Source organism: Ochotona curzoniae, unplaced genomic scaffold (assembly GCF_017591425.1).
Source record: "Ochotona curzoniae isolate NIBS_2020 unplaced genomic scaffold, NIBS_Ocur_1.0 patch206, whole genome shotgun sequence".
Classification (NCBI taxonomy): Eukaryota; Metazoa; Chordata; class Mammalia; order Lagomorpha; family Ochotonidae; genus Ochotona; species Ochotona curzoniae.
The window spans coordinates 420,507-445,822 of NW_024466758.1; the positions used below are offsets into that span (position 1 = coordinate 420,507).

The 25,316-nt window shown below is 47.4% G+C and overlaps 2 protein-coding genes across 6 annotated transcripts in view; one reads left to right on the forward strand and one right to left on the reverse strand.

Moving 5' to 3' along the window:
* The window catches only part of LOC121166691 (kinesin-like protein KIF2A), a 63,206-nt gene extending 59,577 nt beyond the window's left edge, over positions 1–3,629 (forward strand). For all 5 annotated transcript variants that reach the window (XM_040995932.1, XM_040995933.1, XM_040995934.1 and 2 more), the window contains 2 exons: positions 906–1,041; positions 2,400–3,629. In XM_040995932.1, the coding sequence (XP_040851866.1) occupies positions 906–1,041; positions 2,400–2,485 (222 nt within the window). In that variant the 3' untranslated portion in view covers positions 2,486–3,629. The remainder of the gene's footprint in view (positions 1–905; positions 1,042–2,399) is intronic.
* A 1,763-nt stretch (positions 3,630–5,392) lies between these two features.
* LOC121166692 (probable dimethyladenosine transferase) lies at positions 5,393–19,672 on the reverse strand. Its single transcript, XM_040995937.1, has 12 exons — positions 19,520–19,672; positions 19,204–19,277; positions 18,277–18,363; positions 14,268–14,329; positions 14,084–14,177; positions 13,954–14,003; positions 10,410–10,533; positions 10,178–10,270; positions 9,343–9,407; positions 8,581–8,644; positions 6,982–7,088; positions 5,393–5,811 (listed from the first exon to the last, which is right to left on the reverse strand). The coding sequence occupies exons 1-12, from the start codon at positions 19,581–19,583 to the stop codon at positions 5,769–5,771; spliced, it is 927 nt and encodes a 308-aa protein (XP_040851871.1). The 5' UTR covers positions 19,584–19,672; the 3' UTR covers positions 5,393–5,768.
* Positions 19,673–25,316: the final 5,644 nt, after the last annotated feature.

Genomic DNA, 25,316 nt, shown 5'->3' on the forward strand with positions numbered 1-25,316 from the left:
TGCCACTAGGCAGCCAGCGGGCAAAGCCCAGCGCCAGTTGGCACTCTGGCCACCCAGAAGCCCAGGACCCACCCCCCGAACTCCAGCAACAATGGATGGGGAGCTTATATCCCCAGCAGGAAAGCTGGTCCGGCATGGGTTCCCCCAGCCACAGCCACATGGCTGTCCTCAGCAGCTTTCCCAGGACAGAAGCAGGGAGCTGGATGGGAAGTGGGGCTGCTGGGATTAAAACTGGTGCCCATATGGGATCCTGGCAGGTACAAAGCAAGCACTTTAGCTGCTAGGCTACCATGCTGGGCCCCACATTCTATATTGTTGTACCTGGATCAAGCCTGTTACTCCACTTGTGATGCATTCATGCATGCCCTGCAATGCAGCAGGTGATGGTTTACAAACTTGAGTTCCTGCCACCCACGTGAAGTTGCTGGCTGAGCCCAGCACGCGCTATTGTGAACACTTGGAGAGTGAACCGACAGATGGAGGATCTCTGTATGTCTCTCGTGTACCTTTCAAATAAAATGAAAAGAAACCTGAGTGTTTTTGAAGAGCCAGTGTTCAGAATTTAGTCACCCCTCGGGCTAGGTGTTTTTGTTATTTCCAGACAACTTGGAAGCATACCTGGTTTCCCCTTATTTTAGAATTGATGTTAACGTTTTGAGACTATGTCTCTTTGATATTTACGTGTTTAATTCATTCCCTTCCCCAAATCCCCACTCAAGATAGACTAGAAAAATGAAGTCATCATGCTTGACTCATCCTATGTATTTGTGTGAATTGTCTTATAATTTATTGTCTGAGTAAATTGCTTTATGTCTGAATATTTAAGAGAGCACCATCTTGAATCCATTGGATTATCTGTAACAGTGATAAATTGCTTACTGGTTATTGAATGTTTGTTCTTTCAGGAATCGATTCGATGGTTGGAGGATGAAAAGGCTCTCCTTGAGATGACTGAAGAAGTGGACTACGACGTAGATTCCTATGCCACACAACTTGAAGCAATTCTTGAGCAAAAGATAGACATTTTAACTGAGCTGCGAGGTAATTCTTTCCATTTTGGTTAACTAGTATTTGAAATCTGCTTGGTGTTAGTCTGTGCGTTAGTGGGAGGCTTTCATATCTCAAGACAACATGTTGAGTGGAAATTGCTGGCATCTTTAGCACTGTCCCTCAAATTAGACAAACCAGCCATTCTATTCTGTAAAAATATGGAGTGTCACTTCCACTTCTGTCTTATCATATTTTGTCTTTATCCTTTTGAGATTAAGATAGCTTACATTTGATTAAAGAGGAGGGATTGGAGAAGCTGTGCATTTTGCTTTGCCCTCTCAGGTCTGATTTGGCCATGTGTCTGTCTGGGGCCAGGTCTATTGAGATGTGTCTTCCTCCGGTGCCACCTGACATGTTTCTTCATTACAAGTGGAACGACGAAGGGAAGCATGTGGTTTTGTACACACCATGTATTTTTGGCTTTCTCATTGGCTTACCTATTTAGACCAAGTATTTGTTTCTTGTATGTGAATTTCTCAGGCAGTGGCAAATTACCGGTTGTTTAGATGCCAGGAGGCATCTCCATGTATGTGTACATAGATTCAAATGGCCAGTTTTTAACAGCAAATAAACTGTACATTTTTAAGTCCTTCATGAGTTGATTATACAAAATAATTCCTTATGAAACCAGCAGTGGCTGTCTCCTTATATAGTACATGCTTTTCATATGCATGCCTTGATTTAAATTGATCATTTTGCTAATCTGCAAGAATTCACAGCTTTTTTTATTTTATGTGCATTTGTTCAGGAGACCATACACACTCGAGTATGTTTTTCTTTGTAATATATAGCATTTCACTTGACTCTGTTTTTCTTAAATTCCTGTAACTTTGAAGAAGTTTGCCTTCTAGATAGATAACTCAACATCTTATTTTCACCATTTAGAGAGAACATTAGAATAACAGTAAATGTTGCCTTATATTTGTAAATTTTTAAACATCATTGCACTTCTTCTGAAAGCTGAAGGGAGTCAGGAATGTGGCTTTCTGTCCTCTCTTCCGAGTAGGGAGCAGGCTTGGAAGCTTGGCATTATTTACATTGTGAGCCAAGTCCTGTAATGTTGTGCAGTGTTTGCCAGCATCCATGGTCTTCACCTGTTAGGTGATGGTGGCACCACACCAATTGTGACCAAAAATGTCTCTAGACACTCCCTTAGGAGGCAAACATCACAAAGACCCAGTTTTCCCTTTGGACATGATTGTAAGTATCCATAAACCTGTTTATACTCTGAAAGGAATTCGTAAAATACTGAGTTATTCATTAAGAGAGCTGACTTGATTAGACTCAAAACTGAACAATGTATTGCACATATTGCAATACTTATTCTCTTTTTCTTTTCTTTTTCCAAGATAAAGTAAAATCTTTTCGTGCTGCCCTACAAGAAGAAGAACAAGCCAGCAAACAAATCAACCCGAAGAGACCCCGTGCCCTTTAAGTTGGCCTTGCTGCTAAAGGACCCCCAGCACCCTTAATACTGTAATGGACATGGTTTAGCTGTAAGGGCCATTTGAAAGTTTTAAGATTTTAAGTGTCTGTGGAAAATGTCTTGTCCTTCACCTGAATGACATTTCAATTTTGTGAACCACCTCCGCCTCCAAAATGCTTCTAGTCCGGGAGGCACAAACAAGAATTGGGATTGGTGAAGCATTACATTTCATTTACCCAGTAGTGGTTTGCTTTTGGAGATCCTTGCCAATTTCATTTGTTAAAGGAGGGAGTTGGGTTGTGGACTTGACCTGGAGGTGGCTGTTAGGGGGAAGCCACAGCATTTCCTTTGACTCGGTTCAGTTTGCATAGCCAGACGGCGCGGTTGACCCTGAGCGTGCATGCTTACCTCATCCGTGACTGTACATACCCGCCACTCCTCGACGGCTGTGCTCGCCTCCCGCTCTGTGCCTTGACCAAGGCTACGACCCCGAGTTGCTGAAGCACAGCCAAGAAAAATTACATTCCTTATTCATCATTGTAAATTACCGTTATTGTGTGTACATTTTTACTGTATTTGAGACATTTTTGTGTGTGACTAGTTCATTTTGCAGGATGTGCCATATCATTGAACAGAACTTAAGTCTGTGACAGTGGACATAGCTGCTGAACCATTCCATCTTATATGTATAAAATCTGGAATTATGATTTTAAACCATATAACATGTGATTTTAATTTTCTTAGCCTTTTTCTTTGTAAAGAACTAAAATATAAACTAGTTGGTGTAAAATAAAAAGCAATGAAGTTCTGAGAAGAGTTTTATCTTAGGGTTATACATATATATGCAGTGTGTGTGCCAGTGTGGTATTAACAAGATTAATAGTGCAATTTGATCTTTACCAGTACCATTAACTTAAGTTGAAATGTTCATTAGCACCCCAAAGTGTACCATTCAATGTACTGGTAAAAGAAGCTGGCTTCTGATGCATGAACGCTGACATGTGCGTTGAAGGTAGCCCATAGCAGAGGTTAGCTTATGCCAGGTACACACAGCACGTAACTCCCTTGAGAATTAGGCGCAAAGAGCTCCACCTAGTAACCTAATGTGTCATATTTTCCCATTACTTGGTGAGGATTGCCAAATTCTTACCAACAGATCGCCGTACAGTGCGCTACTTTTTCAATGGCAGCATTTATTTTTTAGATTCCTACTCCAAACAAGGAAACTGGCCACTTTTCATGTAAATATTTTGTTAAAAGATTTCTATGTGACCCTAGGAGCATTCCCTTGGTTACCAGTAAATGCACCACAGGGGAGGAAATAAAAAAAAAAAAGCAAGCCTCCCAGGGGCATCTTCTTCTGGCTTAGGTAAGGACAAGCCCATGCAGGGGGGCCGAGGCGGAGTATCCACGTGCCCCTTCCTAGTTAGGAGAAATCCTGCCGCCAGGTTGAAAAGTTCTGTAAACGTGAACCATGCAACAACTGGATTTTTCATCAGTACTTATCAATAAAATGAATGGAATGAGTTTTAGAGATTGACTTCAATACAGTAACCATTTTGGAAGGGACTCAGGTTTTCTTGCAGTTGTAAGATATATTCCGTTTATGTTTGTTTCTAAGAAAAGAGGAAGTGTAATCGCCGCCTTGCAGGGACCGGCTTTGAGCATGGCCGCTCCTCCGAGGGCAGTGTACCTGTGGGAACTTGCTCCTTGTTAAGCACAGCAGGTTGCTTTGTGAGTTGCATTGATGGCTACTTTGTTACAGAGTCCTTCAGACACAAGTGCTGCCTTCTACCGTGATGACATGATGACGTGATGACGTCCTGTCAGCAGTTGGGTATTTACTGAAGGTAGTGGAGGTGGTACAACCCAGGCCTCCTGCGATACAGGGGCCAGACAGCAGATTAAAAGTCAGCATTTCATGGGGGGGAGAGAAACAATGTTGAATTTTAGCATTCTTCTAGAAGTGTAGACACGGTACAAGTGAATGTTGCAAAATGTTTTGATGAAACTTAAAAAAAAAAAAACGTTGCCCTTAAGTATATTTAATATTCATGTAACAAAAATGGCTTGATGTGGCCAGATTTTTTTTGTTGTTGTTCTGAATTAAACAGTACTTTTTCACACCTGAAAGCATATGTCCCTGTTACTATATGAAAATGACTGAAGCTAGAATTTTTTAAAACATCTGTTTAGGGAAAAGCAACTTTTCTTCTGTTCCAGGTTTACTCAATGTACTTTTGCTAAATTAATTATAAACATCCTTTGTATAAAGAAAGTTAAATATCAGTTAAGATATTTTTATTATTGATTTTCTTACAGGCAAAATAACCTACTATACCTCTTTATTAAAATGTGCTAGCAACACTTACTGTTATTATTCAGACTTAAACACAATAGCTAATAGAACTTCTTTAGACATCTATTGAAATTCTCACTCCGGCAGTTTAAAAACACTTTAAAGGTAAGCTTCGAGTATATGAAAAAGTACTGTAATTTTTAATTATCCAGAAGTTATATAAATAGGAACCAATAATATTGTGAGAAAGTGGACCTTTTAATGAGATTGAAGGCAGAGATTTTAAAACCTGTTTTAATTTATGATTTTGCTAAGCCTGTATCTCCTCTAGAACAAATATGTAACCTCATAGTTAAAATTTAATTGATATGATTCTACTTAAGCTTTCCTCATTTTATGGGCTGTGCCCTGCCCAGAATATGTTTGGCACTGCCTCATGGCAATAGCAGCCTCAGGCTTAGCCAAAACTTGCATGTAGATTGTGTGCTATGGGATGGTTAAAGAGGCAGAGAGTGAGAAAATAAATGATATAGGGTAAATGAGAATTTGAGAAGCAAAAAGAAACACTCAAAATGGAATTACTGTACATGTGAATGGCAAATGATATGAAGAATATGTGAGCAGTTAAGCATATCTGAACATTTTTATTACTTGAGAGAGTAAAAATGACCTCATTTATAACACAGTAAAAAGATTAGCATCTTTATACAATAAAGTGTGAGAAACACTAAGTTTAAGTGTAAAGTTGTGCATATCTGCGGCTTTTGAAGATTCTGTAGAGTGGACCCTGTCCTGTGTTTATTAAAAACAAACCAGGAATAACAACAACAAAACACCTGGGGACTTGGAATTGACCACCTTAAAGATTCAGAAAAATAAATGATGATGGCAGAAATGTGGCTTCCAGAGAAGCAACAGCACAGATTGTCTTCTTAGCAAAAATATATAATCTGTTTCCTTTTTTGACTTTGAAACATTCTGTCTTCCAGATGCCTAGGAAAAGTGAATACCCTCTTCATTGAATCCGTGTAGCAGTCTAAAAAAGAAACCCAAAATGGGGAGGTATTGAAAAGCAAATTTGAATATCATTAGATTCTAAAACTACTCATTCGAAAAACCTCATTCTGCAACTAAATTGATCCAAGTTGTATTGGTTTAAACCATTTTATATTAATGCCTCTTTAGTTACCACCTGTAGATCTACAATTATAATAATGAATATGACAGTAGTTAATCTTGCACATCCCCTGCCTTAGGCCTGCGAACCAATTGACAGTTTGTTCCATTTCAGCATAGTGACTCTACAGGAAACAAACTGGAGACAGATCAGACGAAGGAGCAAGCAAGCTTGCACGCACATCGCCCCATGGAGTTTGGTATGCGTGGTTTGGTATGCGTGGTTTCTGTGCGGATACCTACGTCAGAGTGTTAGCCAAATGCATATAATAAATGACCTTGGAAAAAAATACGCGAATGAAGGATAATAAGATAAAATATTGTATTTGGAGCTGCAGTTATTTTCAGGCTGGGCCACAGGAATAGGTCCAAATGAAGTGTGCAGAGCTCTGCTGGCCAGACAATAAAATGCAAACACCATCTGTCCTGGTTGTACAGACCTGTGTTTATTGTTTGTCACAGGCAATGGCATTACAGTCTGCTCTCATGTTTACTCAGCCTCTACAACATGGAAACTCTAAAAACAAATGGGCTATAAGAGTCAAGAATCTTAACATGTTAAGCTAAAGACCGCGAGTACGTGAATTACTGAAATGAAGCCTTTTTGGCCTCAGCTGCCTGGACAATTATGATACCTGTACATCAGAGCCATGTAGAGCCTGCCACGGGCCACACGACCTAACTGGGCTAAACACACGACAGACAGGTGTGCTGGGTCAGATCTGCTTACACATGCTAACACCCAGACAGCGCTTGGGAGTTGGGATAGGCCAGGTGGCAGGAACACGTGACCACACGCCAACACAGAGGCTGACTGCTGCTCCGACTGTTCCTCATTACTGTTCCTAGTAACAGTAAACGGTCACTCTGCTGTAGCTCATCAGCTCCGCCTTGTGCACCAAATACTATTCCATGGAAGTGCCATGCAGTACTGCCAAGCAGCACCTCACACCGCTCAAGAGCCTTTAAATCTAATCAGAAGGTGTCACAGTAAAGAAATGTAAACATGAAAACAAGAGCTGTAACTTACCTGATAAAGTCATCTATATCCATGGTGCGGGCCCTTTTGTCACTGAAACCTGTGCTGCTTAGGATTTGCTGTATTTTATCTGCTATGCTGAAATCTTCTGGTATAATCTATCAATATAAGATTCAGAATAAATGAACAACATATCTTTAATGAAGTCACTTTGACTCTTTTTTGTTTTTTAAGTTTGGTAAGTCATAAGGGAATGATCTTAACATTACAAATTAATGAGTTTGGAAAGCCTGATTATTTTGACATGACTTGGATCTCTTATAGTTATGTGGCTAATCTGTACTGCATAACAAATACTCAGAATACCTTGAGTGAGTCTTCATGTATACTGTGCTTTTTTCTTTAAAATTCTAAAATTCAGAGATGATGTCTAATCCTTGAGAATATTATTTCATATTTCATTTATATCTATGCCAAGCTTTCTTAATCCACTTATTTTCTAGGCAGTTACTCAATCGTTTCTTCAACCCATAAAACACAGAAAGGAGATCTGTGAGATCTGAGTCACACAAAGGATAGAAAAGCAATTTGTCTCTGTTTTAATTATAGAGCGGGTGCCCACACATACACATACAGCTGTGAGAGCTGCACAGGTAAGATGCAGGCTGAAAACCCAAACCTGTAACTCAACCTGCAGAAAACACTAACTAGTAATTGTTATCTGAGCAACAAACCAAGGGTTGGTCAAAATCAGAAGACCAAATTATTTTAAGTTGAGCAAACTACACGTCTACAACTTTGAGGGAATCACAACTTGACTGAATCTGACAGCGCTCTCATCCGCTGGCTCTTGGCCCAAACGCTTACACCAGCCGGGACTGTGCCAAAGCCTGGAAGCCAATCCAGGTGTCCTGTGTGAATGGCAGAAAGCACCCCCTGCTTGAGCCATCCATCATCACTCCGCTCAGGGTCTGCAGTGGCAGGGAGCTGGGGCAGCCACCGAACCCAGATCATGCACTAGATGCAGACACTTCAACAGTGCTTTGACCGCCAGGCTACACACGCCCCCTCAACCTGCTTGTTCTGACTGAAAGAGGAGAGGGGAAGGGGTTTAGTAAAGGTTGCTTATATTTGAAATCTACAACAACCCTGACCTGTCATAATTCACGTCACAGTTCCGAAACTCTGCATTTGACAGCACCATCTTTCAAGTGTCCTTTGGCATGTACAAAATAATGGGACCAGTTCAAGTGGCTATCCTCCACTTGCAAGCACTGGCATCCCCTACGGGTACTAGTTTGCATCACAGCTGCTCTACTTCCCATCCAGCTTCCTGCTTATGACCTGGAAAAGCAGCAGAGAATGGCACAAAACCTTAGGTCCTTGCGCCTACATGGGAAACCCAGACATTACTGGCTTTGCCTCTAGATCGGCTCATCTCTCGCCACTGCAGCCTTTGTGGGAGTGAACCAGCAGATGGAAGATCTTTCTAGTCCTGCTTTTCTCTGTGTTTTTTAAAATCTGTCTTTCCAATAAAGATAACTTAAAAAAAAATGTACAAAGAATCTCAAATGACAGATGAAAAAGAGTAAAAAATAGAGGGACATTTTGAAAGAAGTCGTTGAAACTACAGAAACATTTCCTACTTACAATATTGTGCATTGAGCAGTGAATTCTATAGTTTTTTTCCAAAAGCTGCTGCACTGCGCTTGATCTATAGGACAAACAGGTGACATTACTATTATCACAGAATCAGCGAGCACATATCGTCTTTCAGCTTATATTAAACTATGTTCCTTAAGGTAAAATTAAGGAGTTAAAGTGGTGAATACTTAAACTGATGATGCATTCTTTCAAACTTGAAATGTCTTAATTCTTAGCGACTCTTAGGAAAATCCCCACATCTTAAGCTCTCTCTCACCTCTTCTCCCACTGTGTTGTTCACATTTTCCCAAGTTAACAAAATGGCACGACTCCTTGACAAGCGTGGCAGAGCTCTGTTATTGTCCATTTCCGGACACACCAGGCAGGTCTGCAGTCAAGAGCTGCGAGCGCGCAGGGTACCACCACACTGCTTGGGGCTCACAGCTGCCTGGGGGCTGCTGCAGGCCCTAGACTTCAAAGGGCCCAGCTAGGCCTGTTGTGGGCACGTGAGGGAACAAGCTATCAAATGGGCCACTGCCCTCCGCCTCTCAAGATGTAATAAAAATTTCAATAAGGGAAAGAGCTTCGGGATTTTTCCAAACTGAATTCTGTGAACTCTCCCACCTCCCATGTGTAAGGTGAGCGAGGGCAGTGCAGTGTGTGGGTCGTCTGTGTGTTCTGGAGCAGCTCTCCGGGAAGAGACGCGCGTGCAGCACGGTGTCCGCGGCCCTGGACTTTGGACGCGCAAGGAATGAGTCACACACTTACTTGAAGGCAGCAGACAGGGTCTTGTTCTTCCTGACAAAGGTGATCCTTACCAGGCCATCCCACTCCTGAAACGCAAGAAGGGCATTTTTCCTCAACAAGTCAAACTTGCGGCCAAGGTGTTTTTTTTTTTTTTAAAGACTAGAGGAAACCTTCTAGAATGATGAAATGCTCTTTCTGGAACTCAATGACACACATGCTTGACTAAGATGTACATGTCTCATTTTGCACTGTTAGGCATCTCGATGGATGTATTTTCCTCAATTTCGTACCAATTAGGAACAATTAGGAAAAAATAAATTCCTACATCTGAGCAAAGGGTATGACACTTGCTTAAAATATAAGACTCTTTGTCAAGAGTAAAATTCGAAATGGACGTGGTTTTGGACGCAGCCCCTGTAGCAATGCGCCTCCATGATGGAGTTCCTGACGACTCTTTTACAGCCACGTTGTCTGTGACTCGACTGTAGCAGGGTGTGCCACCCACTGCCTCCTGGCTGGCTCCTGAACTGCAAAGCGAAGCTTGACTGAAAAGTGTCACCCAGAGTGTTACTGTCAGCTTTCCATTTGACCTTGCTTTCCACATTCTATGCAGATACGCACTTTCTGTGATCATAAGTTTGAGCAGAATACAACTGAATTTTAATTTTTGCAAATATTTTTCATGGTTTTTTTTTTTTGTGGCCTTTATAACTAGTCCACCGGTTTCATCGCAAGGATGTATGACCCTGAACATATTCCCAGGTTGAATACCGAGGCTGATGCCCTAGGGACAGTGTCTTCCAGTCTGGACTCCATTTTCTTTTGCTGAATGTCCTACCTCATCATTTGGCCTCACCTGAAAATTGATGGGTGGTGGTGGATTCTTCGGTTCTATCCTTACCACACTGGATTCCACCTTGGGTGGTGGTCTAAAGTTATTCTTTCCCACCTGTGGACCAGAAAATGTTGCAAGTTTTCCGCTAAGAGACCACTTTTCTTTAGGGAGCAATGGTGTGCTTCCCCCAGAAGGCCCAGCCAGGTGTCCAAGGAGGAGTTACACCAGTTTGTTTCAACAAAAACCCACTCACTTTCATGAGGTGGTCCACGCGTGCTAACAGCTGTGTGTTAATGGAAAGTCTGCAGTACAACTTGTCGCCAGGCTTGGCAACCAGGCGGAGAGCAAATTCTCGTTGAAACATAAGTACAGCACACCTGAAGAGAGAAAGGCAAAGGTGGACACTGGGCACAGCAGTGGGGCTACTGCCCAGGGACATCGGCCTCCCGTGTCGGCACGTCTGGGCTCCAGGTCCGGCTCCTCCACTTGGGACTGAACTCCCTGCTAACTGCACTCCAGAAGGCATCAGGTGACAGCCCCAGTACTCTCATTCCCGCCACCCACACGGGAGATGTGGACTGAGCACCTACCCCAGCTGCTGCAGGCATTTCGGGACTTAGCTAGTGGGTGGGCACTCTGTAACGATGAGGAACTGGTGCAGCGAGGCTGCCTTTGGGGGTGCCTACCTCCTGGCTCAGAATGCCTAGTCCCAACTACTCTGCTTCAGCTTCAGCTTCCTGCTAACGCATCCTGGGGACCACAGATGATGGCTCAAGTCTGACACCCAAATGGCAGTCCTGAATGGAGTTCCACCTCTGGTGATTGCAGGCATCTGGCAGGTCAATCGGTAAAAAACAGTGCTCCCTCGCTCACTTGCTCTCTTTCCAGTAGATTCTTCTTTAAAATAGGGAAACAGGGCCTAGTACTGTAGCCTAGTGACTAAACTCCTCACCTTGCACGTGTGGGGATCCTATATGAATGCTAGTTTATATCCTAGCTGCCCCGTTTTCCATCCAGCTCCCTGCTTGAGGCCTGGGAAAGCAGGACAAGATGACTCAAAGCCTTGGGACTCTATATCCACATGGGAGACCCAGAAGCTCCTGGCTCCTGGCTTCAGATCAGCTCAGCTCCAGCCATTGCTGCCACATGGGGAGTGAACCAGTGAATGGATGATCTTCCTCTCTGTCTCTCCTCCTCTCTGTATAACTGACTTCCCAATAAAAACAAATTTTAAATATAAATAAGGAAAACAGTCCAGGCCAGTGCCACAGCACAGTGGTTACGGGCTCTTTCTGCAGTGCCAGCATCCCATGCCAGTGCCAGTTCAAGTCCTGGCTGCTCCACTTCAATCCAGCTCCCTGCTCATGTCCCTAGGAAAGCAGTGAAAGATGGCCCAACTGCCTTGGCCCCTGCACCTAGCGGGAAGATATGGAGGAAGTGTGTGGTTTCGGACTGGCCCAGCTCCAGCTAATGTAGCTATTTAGGGAGAGACCCAGTGCATGGAAGAGCTCTCTCTGTCTCCTCTCTGTAAATCTGCCTTTCAAATAAAAATACATCTTAAAGAGGCAAACAGTCACATGGAACACTAAGTGTATTTTATCTGTAATGAATTTGCTTAGGAAACAGCAAAGCAACATGCTATTAATGACAGTTAATTCAGCTGTCTAGAAAATAGAACATTTTCAGTCTTTTTTTTTTTAAAAAAGACATTTATTTATATTGAAAAGGCAGATTGAGAGAGAGAGAAGGAGAGACAGAAAGATCTTCCATCTGCTGGTTCGTTCCCCAAGAGGCTATAAAAGCTGGAGCCAGGAGCTTTTTCTGGGTCTCCCATGCGAGTTCAGGCTCCCAAGGACTTCGGCCACCCTCCACTGCTTTCCCAGGCAGAACCGGACGGGAAGCGGAGCAGCCGAAACATGAACCAGCATCCATATGCGGCAGCGGCACTTGCAGGTGTCGAGCAATCGAGCCATCACACCAGGCCCCAGTCTTATTACCACAAAATAAGAGAGCTAGTTTTGCTTTATAACCCTAAGAAAGAGGATTTGTAAGTAGAAGCCTTCAGTTATCAGAAGAAAAAGTATTTCTGATCAGCTTTCCTCATTCTATCACACACACACACCTGACTTGAGCAGAATCTCCTTCACAAGGCAGCAGACGCCCTGGAGGAAGCAGAGGTGCCGAGGTGGCAGGCTGTGGCCCGGGCGCTGGTCAGTACCGGGCACGGACTGCTGTGCGCAGCGCACGGGCCTTCTGGAGGCTGGGGAACAGACATGGACTGAAGCTCCCAAAGTTTTGGACAACGAATCACAAGAAACATTTGCTATCACAATCCGCAACACAGATATCTGTATTGGAGTGTTTGTATGCCTCTACCAAAAGCTCCACGGAACCACGGTCCCTCAGACTGCGTGGAGGGCCCTCGGAGATGCTCCAGTCGGGGGCCTGGCTAAGCGGGGGGACGGGGGACGTGGCAGGAGGGACGGTGCTGCAAGTGAGGCTGTGGCTCTGCACAGCAGAACAGGTAATGAGAGCGCCTGGTTACGGCCCCACTTCCGCCCCCGCCTCCATCCATCCTGGCAGGCGGCACGTGATAAACAACTGAGCGCTTCCCAAGTCCCTGCCACCCGCCGGGGACACCAAGCTGGAGTTCTGGGCTCCTCGCTTCAGCCTCACCCACCCTTGGGTGCAGCAGGCATTAGGGAGTGTACTAGAAGAAGGAAGATCATTCACTTTTCTCTCTCTTTTGCTCTGCCTTTCAAATAAAAGGAAATATTTTAATAAACAAGCATATCAAGCTCATCTTCTGCCGGTGGTGCCAGAATCCAGAGGCGCAGCCGTTCAAGTTCTGGCTGCTCCAGCTCTGCTCCTGTGCCCCGCTTACGGCCTGGCAGGGTGGCCGAGGCTGTGCCCTCTGCATGTCTGGGAGACCCAGAGAAGCTCTTGGCTTCGGATTGGTTCTGCCTTTGGATTGGCTCAGTGCAGCCACTGCGGCCATTCAGAGTGAAGCAATGAATGGGAGACCTCTGTCTCATCTTCTCTTTGTAATTCTTCGAATAAAAATAATAAAGTTTGCGGGGCCCAGCACGATGGCGCAGTGGTTAAGGTCCTCGCCTTGCATGCCCGGGATCCCATATGGGCGCCGGTTCTAATCCCGGCAGCCCCGCTTCCCGTCCAGCTCCCTGCCTGTGGCCTGGGAAAGCAGTCGAGGACGGCCCAAAGCTTTGGGACCCTGCACCCGCGTGGGAGACCCGGAAGAGTCTCCTGGCTTCGGATCGGCATAGCATCGGCCATTGTGCTCACTTGGGGAGTGAATCATCGGACAGAAGATCTTCCTCTCTGTCTCTCCTCCTCTCTGTATATCCGCCTTTCCAATAAAAAATAATAAAATAAAATAAAAATAAAGCTTTCAATTAAAAAAAAATAGGATGGTCATGACTCACTGAACTAGATTTTCTAACACCAGAGGTATTTTTGGCTTGCAATAGGTGTAACTGCAGGCCAGCTGGCAGCCACTGCAATTGTCTAGAGTAACAACAATTAACCAGGCCTAAGATAAAAGCACGAGAAGTCAGAAAATCGGGACAGGATGTCCAGTCTCGGGAACAGGAGCGGGTCACTCCAGCCCGCCAGGAACTTCAGGGGAAAAAGTAGGGGCAACAGGGGAGGGGGGAGGGAGGAAGCGATCCAAACCATCATCCTTTTCCACACGAATCCTTCCGTAGTTTCCCGATGGACTTCACGAACTGGGCAGTAAGTCTAGTCTGATTTTTTTTTGGGGGGGGAGGGTCACAAACCTGAAAAAAGGCCGGTGCAGCAGCAACTTGAAGACAAAGGGCGAAGAGATCTGCAAGAGAATTAACTGGCTGCTTTGCAGAAAGACACAGGAGGAGAACAGCAGGACTTCCTGCCGATTCCAACACATACCTGATAAGGCAGGTTGGCCACGCACGCGTCAAAGAATGGCAAGTCTGTTTTCAGCACGTCCCCCACCATGACCTGCAGCTTGCTGGCCACGGGCCTGGGCATAAGAAACGAGAAATGGAAGAAGGATGTTATTATTTCTTTCGCGAGGCCGAAATAACATTTTAATTTTATTATGCATACTCACGTGCCCTGAACTCTCTTATGAAGTTCAGCTACTAGCCTTGGGTCAAGTTCACAGGCAATGACCTGAATTTATAAAAAAAAAAAAAAAAAAAAAAGAAAACTTTTAGATGAGTTTCAAAGAATGAATCTAGTCTTGTCATCCCATCTATTACGTGATTTATACTTCTTTTTCTATAGCGCTCTACTTCAGACGAAACCCCCACCCAGACGGTAAAGACCCTGCGAGTGCCACCAGCCAGCCTCATGTGTCTCCAGGGTTTGTGACCAGGCAGACAAGGAGCACAGGGTGCCGGGCAGTCAGCATCCTCAGCAGGGCATGCTGCTCGTCTCAGGAGCCAAGATCCAGTGTTGGCTCACTGCTCAGCTCAGTGAAAAAGGGACTAAAGGGGAGGTGGAAATGGTCATTGTATTAGCTACGGCCTCACTGATACGAGGTAGACGCACATCCGTATTTGGTTTGACTCTGCTTCCTCTGCCCTACGGAAAATGGAGGCAGCCCCCAACCCGCCCGTGCTGACTGTGATGGGCACAGCACTGCAGGACGCCAAGGGCCAGGCAGGAGGCCTACTTCCTGATGCCCAGCCTATGCCCTGTGATTTGGGCAGTGGCTATGCTTGCCTCTGAGTACCGCCCCCCCACAATGGCTCCCACGCACTAGGCCCCTGATCACCTCTTTGCCCTTCTGTCTGCTCGTAGCTTCCCTGTTGGTGGTAGTCCCCAGTGCTTCACTAATTCCCAGACATCATGAAACACCCCCACCCCCTACAAGCCCTTTTCTGTATCTGTTTCCACCAGGAACACAGTGATGGTGGAAACAGTGATGGTGTTTGTTGGAAGGCAGCTCAACTGAAACACACAAAGGGTTGGCACCCCAAGAGCCTTGCACATCTCCTCCAAAGTTAGGGGTTCCAATCACTCCAGTCTCTGCCTCCCCTACTCCCACCTTACTCCCAACCTGGAGGTGGTAGTCACTGTGCTAATACATTGAGTCAAGTGGCCCCACTTTCCACTTTTAGTTGTCTAACAAATGTAACCAACTTCCATACACTCAATTCCCATTTAACAAAATCATTAAGATGTTGCCCAGAGGGCCAGCTCCATGGCACAGTAATTTCACTTTCCGCTTGCAGCATCAGCATCCCATATAGAGGCCAGTTCAAATCCCGGGTACTCCACTTCTGATCCAGCTCGCTGCCTATAGACTTGGGAAGTGCTCGGGCCACTGCACCCATGTGGGAGAAAAGGATGAAGTTCCTGACTTTGGACTGCCAGCCTACGGCCACTGTGGATCAGGCCTGCATTTCAAGCTCAGTTTCTCAATTAAAATTTTGACTCCACTTTCAAATCCAGCTCTGGATCCAGTACAATAGCCTACTGGCTAAAACCCTGCCTTGCATGTGCTAGGATCCCATCTGGGCACTGGTTCCTATCTCAGCTGCTTCACTTGCCATCAAGTTCCCTGCTTGAAGCCTGGAAAGCAGCAGAGGGTGGCCAAGGTCTTGAGACCCTGTACCCACATAGGAGACCCAGAGGAAGCTCCTGGCTCCTGGTTTTGGATTGCCTCAGATCTGGCTGTGGCAGCCACTTGGGGAGTGAACCAGCGGATGGAAGATGTTTCACTCTGTCTTTCCCTCTCTCTGTGGATTTGCCTTTCCAATAAAAATAAATATATCTTTAAAAAGAATCCAGCTTCGCGGTAATGATACTGTCGGGAGGCAGTAGCTGATGGCTCGAGTGCTTCAGTGCAGGCCGACCTGGATAACTCTGAGTCCTCGGGTTGGCACTGTGGCAAACGGGGTAAAGCCACTGCAGTGCCAGCATCCCATAGGGTGCCAGTCCAAGTGCCAGATGCTCCACTTATGATCCGGCTCCCTGACAATGCCCCTGGGAAAGCAGAAGTGGGCCATGTCGGAGACCAGGAGAAAGCCGGTTCCTGGGTTTGGACTAGCCCAGCTCCGGCCACGTGGGCATTTGGGGAAAGAATCAGTAGACGGGAAGATCCCTCTCTTCTTCTGTCACCCTTCCTTTCAAATAAGTAAATAATTCTTTAAAAACGAAAAACAGCATTTGGCTTCATTTTCGCTATTTCAGGCATGTGGAGAGGGACCCAATAAACAGAGTATCTTGCTCCCTCCCTGTCCTTCTGTGAAATCTAAAAACTTTAAGGACAATAATAAATTCCCCGCTGGAATGCCTAGTGTGGTCTGTTTTCCTGATGTATCTCATCCTTTTTTTTTTGAAACTTTAAGATTTATTTTTATTGGAAAGGCAGATCAGATTTATGAAGAGAAGGAGACACAGATATTCCACCTACTGGTTCCCTCCCCAAGTAGCCACAATGGCTAAACTGATCTGAAACCACAAACAAGAAGCTTCTTTCGGGTCTCCCACGCGAGTGCAGGGTCCCAAGGCCTTGGGCCGTCTTCTCCTGCTTTCTCAGGCCACAAGCAGGGAGCTGGAAGGGAAGTGGAATAACTGGGAGACGAACCAGTACCCATTTGGAATCTTGGTGCTTCCAAGGCAAGGATTCAGCCACTGAGCCATCGCACTGGGCCCCGTATCTCATACTTTCTAACATAAAACTGTGAGTAAGAGATGAAGAATAACTACAGATTGAATTTACCTTATCTAAAATGCTTGAGAGTCTGGTGCAGTAGCCAAGCAGCTAAAGTCCTCACCTTGAATGCACCGGGACCCTATATGGGCACCAGTTCTAATCCTGATGGCCCCGCTTCCCATCCAGCTCCCTGCTTGTGGCCTGGGAAAACAGTTGAGGAAGGCCTAAAACCTTATAACCCTGCACCCGTGTGGGAGACCTGGAAGAAGCTACTGGTTCCTGGCTTCAGATCAGCTCAGCTCCAGCCATTGTGGCAACTTGGGGAGTGAATTAGCGGATGGAAGATCTTCCTCTCTGTCTCACCTCCTCTCTGTATATCTGATTTGGCAATAAAAATAAATATATCTTCAAAAAAATAAAATGCTTGGAACAAGAAGTATTTCAGATTTAAGCATCTCTAATTTGAAAATCAAAAACTCAAATGTGATACAGTGGGTTAAGCTACCTCTTGGGATGCCTGTAGCCCTACCTGAACACCTGGAGTCACTTCCCACCTCCACTTCTGAACTGCTTAGGATCAAGTACTGCTTGGCTTCTAGTGCTGCTATGCATTCTGGGAAGCGGCAGGTGCTGGCTAACGGCCTGGGCGCTGACCATCAGCACGGGAGACAGCAGGCCCTGGGTCCGTGCCGTCAGCCAGCACATTCAGGGACTGGACCAGCAGGTGGAACACCTCTCTGTCACTCCCTTCAAATAACCAAAAACATTAACGTTAACTAAAATCTATGGCTCACATGGTCATTTTTTTGATTGGAAAGGCAGATGTACAGAGAGGAGGAGAGACAGAGAGGAAGATCTTCCACAATGGCTGGAGCCGAGCCAATCCAAATCCAGGAGCCAGAAGCTTCTTCTGGGTCTCCCACACGGGTGCAGGGTCCCAAGGCTTTGGACAATCCTCGACTGCTTTCCCAGGCCGCAAGCAGGGAGCTCGATGGGAAGTAGGGCTGCCGGGATACGAACCGGCGCCCATATGGGATCTCAGCATGTTCAAGGCGAGGACTTTAACCATGATGCTATCGCGCCGGGCCCTACATGGTCATTTTTGAAACATTTATTTGAATGGCACAGTTACAGAGAGGCAGAAACACAAAAAGAGATCCTCCAGCCCCTGGTTCACGGCCTAGATGTTCATGACGGGCAGGATGGGGCCAGACGGACAGCAGGCACTGCTTTCGGGTCCCCGCTGGGTGCAGCGGGCTAGCACCTGGGCCGTTTTCTGCGCTGCTTTTCCAGGTGCATTAGGAGGAAACTAGACCAAAAATGGAGCAGCCAGGGCTTGAACCAGTCCCCACATGGGATGCTGGTGCTGCAGACAGCAGGTTTACTCACTACGCCACAAGTGTGGCTCCGACGCAATCATTTCTAATATCAAAACGTTAAATCCCCTTTTTACCTTTTTGGCCTTCTCTAACAACTTTACGGTCATGTTGCCAGTTCCAGGTCCGACTTCCAGCACCACGTCCGTTGGCCTTAGGGCAGCCTGAAAGGAAGCAGACTGGCCGTAACACGCACGGCCCATCCGAGTACACCCCTGCCCTGAGATGGGGCTCGGACTCCACTTCCCGATTTCATGATGATGTGTGAGGCCAACAAAATTACCTACTACGAAAGCCCTCGTGTTATGGGCGAAGGCTCCTCAATGGCACCGCGGCACAGACCAACACTGCCTCCTACCTTGGACACGATGGCCATCAAGTCTTGCAACCAAATCTGGTCACGTCCAGCAGCCCAAATGAGCCAGGACTGTGTATAACGAAGCTCCTGGCCCCCCAGCAGACTGGACCAGGATCTCAGAATTGTCATGTCCACTTTCAGGGATTCTGGCCTAAGAGACACCCTACAGACAGGTCTATGTGGGCACGCAGCTGAACGCTCCACATTCATGGGTTTCATTGTGTGATCAATGAACTCCATGAGCTTAACATGCAGGCTAAAAACCTAGGCCAACCCTCCTCGCACCAAGCATCCCGAGTCTCCCAAGAGCTTTCCTGGAATGCTCCTCCTACAGGTCCAAGAAGCTTCCATTATTCTAGTCCGTGCCTTAGTCCTATGGTTTAGACTCTGGAAGAAAGGCTAACAGTGCCTAGAAAAAAAGCGATTCAAAACTGAAATTGAGAAAGAACAAATGTTCAGCTTTGTAGCAGATAATTCTCAGAGAGAGAACAGGGTGATGGTGGCAGGTGGGGGGACCCAGACCTAAAACGTGCAAACACGTCTGTAAGTCCTCAATGATCCGTGTGTTCATTCAAGGTACACCTGACAGCGACCTCGGGCCAGGCACGCTCTGCAGGCGATCAACAACGCCCTCTTTCACACCCACCTTATCAATAATGCTGTTAACCACGAGAGGATTTTTCAAAATGTGTTGCCCGATGCCTTTGTTGAACATGAGTCCTGGAAAGAAAAACACACACACATGGGCCTTCACCTCCCTGCCGGCTGACAGGTGAGAGCGTCCGGGAGCAGCCAGCAGGATGGGGAGCAGGCCGGCATCTGGGGGCCAGGCCCGGGGCGGCCGCTCGGCGTCCAGTCCACCCCTGCCAAGCCAGCCCGGGGCCCGGGATGCCGACACCCACGCCGGGCAGCAGCTCCGGGCTCGCGGGCGGCCCGACCCCGCTTCCTCCCGGCAGCCGCACCTCCGGCACTCTTGAGCTCCCGGCGCTCTTCCCGCCGCTTCGCCGCCGCCTTGACCTTCGGCATCTCCGCAGGAACCGGGCCCTGAGGACCGCCAAGTCACACAGGACCAAAGCGGGCCGGCGGCCGGGACCCCGCACACTCCCACCACCCCGTCCACGCCGCGCGACGGACGCCAGCCCCGCCTCCGGGCTGCTCCGGCTCCTCCTCCCGGAGCGGCGGGACGGCCTGGGAGCCCGGGGACCGCCGGGAAATGTAGTCAGCAGCGCCAAGAAAGGCCACGCTCGGGGAGACTACGACTCCCGGAAGGCACCGCGCTGCCGAGTCTGGCAGCTTGGGATTGGACAGTTTGGGGCCGGGGGCGGGGCTTCCTCCCCGCGCCCCGCCCCGACGGTGTGGAAAGGCGTTCTCGCGAGGCTCTGAAGTCTGTGACAGGACGGGCTTGGCAGGTTAGGTTCTGGAATCGCTCAACTACCAAGTCGGGCTCTCTTCTCGCTCAGACTCGGGGGGGATCAGGACCCAGACGCAGGATGCGGCGCGTGCGCCCTTGCTGTGGGGTGCTTCTCTGCCTTCCGCATCGCATCCCAGTCGGGCCTGCGGGTGCTTCCTTTGGTGTGTCTCACCGCACCGTTCCTTCTCGAAACGTGTACCGAGCTCCAGCTGTGCGTTAGAGAAGGATCTGCCCTCAGAGTGTGTTCCATTGAAAGGAAGAAAAAAATAATAATCCCAAAGTGCTTAGCAGGTGCCTGGGATGGATGGGGCGCGCGACGGCATGCGCCATGGCTGACGGTGCTTGGCGGGGTCCAAGCTGGTGCGCTCTGTTGCCTTGCCACAGTCTCCCGCAGTCCTGGGTAAAGCGGCCTCTTCTCTGGACCATGGGGATGCCTTCCCAAACCTTGGTTTTAGTCCCTTCTTTCCTGGCTGCAATTTCGAGGAAAAAATGTCATATCCTGCTGGCACCTTACACTCCCGATTTCGTATCATTTCCCTATTTCATTCATCTTCGACAGTGCTGGAGTCAGTCTGCGCGCAGCGTGTCAGACGTTAGGAATGAAAGGACGGCCTTGGCGCCTAGTCTGTGTGCAAAGAACTTTCGGGAGAGAGGGAGGCAGGGAGCCAGGAAGACTGTGACAGTGATAGCGCTCGGAGACGCGGCTTGCAGGTTCTGCTGGACAGGCCTGTTGTCCGGTTTGCCATTTTCAAATACTTTTCTGAACAGCGTCTTCTCATCACCACCATTTTAATTTTTAAAAAAGATTTGTTTCTTTTTATTGCAAAGTCAGATATACAGAGAGGAGGAGAGAGAGAGGAAGAGCTTCCGTCCGATGATTCACTCCCCAAATGACCACAATGGCCGGTGCTATGCCGATCCGGAGCCAGGATCCAGGAACTTCCTGCATGTCTCCCACGAGTGTGCAGGATCCCAAGGCTTTGCGCCATCCTAGACTGCTTTCCCAGGCCACAGGCAGGGAGCTGGATGGGAAGTGGAGCTGCTGGGATTAGAACCGGCGCCCATATGGGATCCCTGCGCGTTCAAGACTAGGACTTTAGTTGCTAGGCCACAGCTCCGGGCCCCAAAGTTTCATTTTCCTCAGAGTGACGGGATGCGTGGTGGGGAACATCCTTGGGGATGGGGTCAGTCGGGGGCATCTGCACGTCCGCGAGTGACGTGACCAAGATAAGAACTGCTTGCTGGAGATGTGTTGTACGTGACTAGGTCTGCAAGAGACAGGCGGGGTCCTTGTCAAGACTCCACTGCCATGGATGAGAGTGGACCCTAGCCTGAGCTATCAATAAAGTTTCTTTGCTTTTGCACTGTTGCTCATGGAACCTTTCTGTCCGTGGTTTGGGGATCTTTTGGGTCTAACAACAGCAGTAAGACTGTCGTCCTCTCTGGCCCTAGCGCGGTGGCCTAGCAGCTAAAGTCCTTGGTTTGAATGCACTGGGATCCCATATGGGCGCCGGTTCTAATCCCGGTTGCTCCACTTCCCATCCAGCTCCCTGCTTGTGGCCTGGGAAAGCAGTCGAGGACGGCCCAAAGCTTTGGGACCCTGCACCCGCATGGGAGACCTGGAGGAGGTTCCTGGCTCCTGGCTCCGGATCGGCATAGCATCAGCCGTTGCGCTCACTTGGGGAGTGAATCATCGGACAGAAGATCTTCCTCTCTGTCTCTCCTCTCTGTATATCCGCCTTTCCAATGAAAAAATAATAAAAATAAATCTTTTTTAAAAATAAAAATAAATAAATCTTAAAAAAAAAAAGACCATTGTTTCCAGCCCCTTCATACTCCAGTATAAGGATTGCATTGCGGCACACTCAAACCTGATCGAAGCCATTGCACTGCGTCTGAGGCGCTGCGCGTGAACACTTCATCCTAACGGACACCTCTGCTCAGCGTGTGTCAGACATATGCTTTCCTATCGCCACCCTCGTCAAAAGGCAAGCCAAGGCACGTGAAACCTTCATCGGACCCAGACGAGGCAGCTTCCAACTTGAGGCAGTTGAAGGCACCTCCGAAGCAGATAGCAGAGGAAAGATGTTGTGGGGTGAATGTAGAAGTTGGGAAAAGGAAAGATTTGGGCTACTCGATAGGAAAAGTTCTCAGAATATCATTGAAATTTTCACGTCGCTTACATTTCATTGCCTGCTAACATTGAAATGGGTTTGGGTTTGTTCAAGTGGGAACGTTGAGCAGGGATCCCAGAACAGCATCAGTTGAAATACCTCCAAATCAATTGTTTTAGCACTAGAAGGTAGCCTATGTTATGTCACAAAATGAGACTTTTCTCGAAATGCGCTGAAGAGCACGTTCCCCTAACGTGGCTGAGCGGACAAGGCCGGCCTCCCTTGAGTCCCAGCCTAGTGTGAGCTGCAGGCCTCAGGAGGACGCAGGTCTTATTTCCCACCAGCGGGAGCCAGAGGACGGGACTCCAACCTGCCTCCCCAAGGAGCACGGGCTGAGGAAAGCTCCTGAACAACGAAGCTCTGAGTATTAGTGCTGGGTGCGGCAAGTTCTGATCTGCTTGGAATGCAGCCGTCCAGGAAAGGTGGACTTTTAATTCCTGAGTTCCCTGTTCAGCAGCCGTTCCCTTTGGAGAGGGTTCCCGTGAATTTCCGTGCCCGAAATGCCCTGATTTCTTTGCTTGCCCGGTAGATTTCCCTTCCACATGTGCCCAGGTTGGCTCTCTCTGTGGGCTACATCTGTGCGTGTTATCTGGTATCCTAAAGAGCAGGGTCCTGAAAAAATGTTGTTTTCTCCATGTGGCCTCTGGAAGGCATGCTTACACTGAGAGAGGGTTTGTATATTGCACTTAACGGTTTTCAAAGTAAATGCTTTCCATGCCATTTGATTTTCTTTTTTAAATATATTTATTTATTTTTATTGGAAATGCAGATATACAAAGAGGAGGAGAGACAGAGAGGAAGATCTTCCGTCTGATGATTCACTCCCCAAGCGGCCAAAATGGCTGAAGCTGAGCCAATACAAAGCCAGGAGCTTCTTCCAGGTCTCCCACACAGGTGCAGGGTCCCAAGGCTTTGAGCAGGGAGCTGGATGGGCAGTGGGGTTGGGCCCGACAGAATAGCGCAGTGGCTAAAGTCCTCGTCTTCCATGCGAGGGATCCCGTATGGGCGCCGGTTCTAGTCCCAGCAGCTCCACTTCCCATCCAGCTCCCTGCTTGTGACCTGGGAAAGCAGTCAAGGACAGGCCAAAACTTTGGGCCCCTGCACCCGCGTGGAAAACTAAGAAGAAGCTCCTGACTCCTGGCTTGAGATCGGCACAGCTCCAGCTATTGCAGCTATCGGACAGAAGATCTTCCTCTCTGTCTCTCCTCCTCTCTGTATATCTGCATTTCCAATAAAAATAAATAAATATTTAGAAAGGAAGGAAGAAAGAAAGAAAGAAAGACAGACACTGACCGGCACCCATATGGGATCCCAGTACATTCAAGGTGAAGATTTGAAGCCACTAGGCTACCGTGCCAGGCCCGTCATTTGATTTTCAATGAAAACTTGTGAAATTGTTAGGGCAAGTGTGATGACTTAGTTTACATTTCAGGACATGGAGTCTCACAGACCCTGGAGGTATTTCTCAAGATCCCACAGGAGGTGGCAGCACTGAGCACCAGCAGAGGGCGCCGGCCCGCTGAGGGCTTGTCCTTCCAGCATCTGCTGCTGCTTCTGCCTGTTGGGATTTCAGTGGTCCTTATCATTGGTTCAAGAGCAAGGAAGGAAAAAAGTATTTACTGAGTCACTGTAACTACAATTTAGATCAATTTGACTTTGGTTATTTTTTTTAAGATTTATTTAAGACTTATTTATTTTTATTGGAAAGGCAGATACACAGAGAGGAGGAGAGACAGGAAAATCTTCTATCTGATGATTCACTCCCCAAGCGGTCGCAATGGCCGATGCTATGCCCATCTGAAGCCAGGAGCTTCTCCCGGGTCTCCCACGTGGGTGCAGGGTCCCAAGGCTTTGGGCCGTCCTCAACTGCCTTCCCAGGCCACAAGCAGGGAGCTGGAGGGGAAGTAGGACCACCGGGATTAGAATTAGCGCCCATATGGGATCCCGGGTGTGCAAGGCAAGGACTTTAACCACTGCGCCATTGTGCCAGGCCCCAATCTTACCTTTGAATAACAGTCTTAGAAGACTCAGAATATTCTGAGTCCAGTGTCGTGGCAATGGTTAAACCACTACATACCTGAGCAACTCATGTGAGCACGGGTTGAGTCCTGGCTGCTCCACTTCCCATCCTGCCTCCCGCTAATGTGCCTGGGAAAGCAGAAGATGGCGCACATGCTGGGGCCCCTACCACTGGCCCCGATGGAGTTCCAGCTCCGTCTTCGGGCCTGGCTCAGCCCCAGTGGTTGTGGCCGTTTGGGGAGTGAGTCAGCTGCTGAAATGTCTTCTCCCTTCCTTTCTAGAACTCTGCCTTTGAAAAATAATAAAAGAATCAGTCTCTTCTATAGTATGAACTTAAAAATCTTGGAGTACTTTGACAGAGGTGTAGTAAGTATATATAATTTGATTCTTTTGCCTCTTCTGTGGGTTTCTTGGGCGCTGAGATAGGGCAGCTATATTGAAAGCAAAGTAACACAATTATAAAGTGTTCACTTGTAAAAATCCTTAAAAATACAGAAAGTGAGAAAAAAAAAAAGGTGAAAAAGTTACCCGCACGCTCACGGTGCTGTGAGACTTCTGTGAACACGCTGACATATACTGCTTGGTTGCTTTAACGTGTTCTTACAGAGTTCACACTGTATATGCAACATGCTTTTTTTTTGTTGTAAAATGCAGTGACATAAATTGCAGTTTTCAAGTGCTTACAGACTTGATGATCAATGTTAAAAGCTGCTGCAAAAGCTTCACTTTGTAGCTGCATAAGTTTACTATGTCATTCTGATACCAAAACAACATTCTTTTTATTTTTATTTTTATTTTTTTTTATTGGAAAGGTGGATATACAGAGAGGAGAGACAGAGAGGAAGATCTTCCGTCCGATGATTCACTCCCCAAGTGAGCGCAACGGCCAATGTTATGCTGATCCAAAGCCAGGAGCCTCTTCTGGGTCTCCCACGCAGGTGCAGGGTCCCAAAGCTTTGGGCTGTCCTCGACTGCTTTCCCAGACCTCAAGCAGGGAGCTGGAAGGGAAGCGGGGCTGCCGGGATTAGAACCGGCGCCCATATGGGATCCTGGTTGTGCAAGGAGAGGACCTTAACCACTGCGCCACCGCTCCGGGCCCCAAAACAACATTCTTATAAAAAAACAGAGCCATACACATTTCTGGGGGAAATAATG

Bases quoted from the DNA above. Each gene is read 5' to 3' on its own strand.
- LOC121166692 (XM_040995937.1), bottom strand. From the start codon at position 19,583: ATGCCGAAGGTCAAGGCGGCGGCGAAGCGGCGGGAAGAGCGCCGGGAG. The intron at 10,271-10,409 runs GTGAGTGGGTTT...TCTGGTCCACAG, and splicing joins GCGTGGACCACCTCATGAAA to GTGGGAAAGAATAACTTTAG. The intron at 9,408-10,177 runs GTGAGGCCAAAT...CTTGCGTTTCAG, and splicing joins CACCACCCATCAATTTTCAG to GAGTGGGATGGCCTGGTAAG.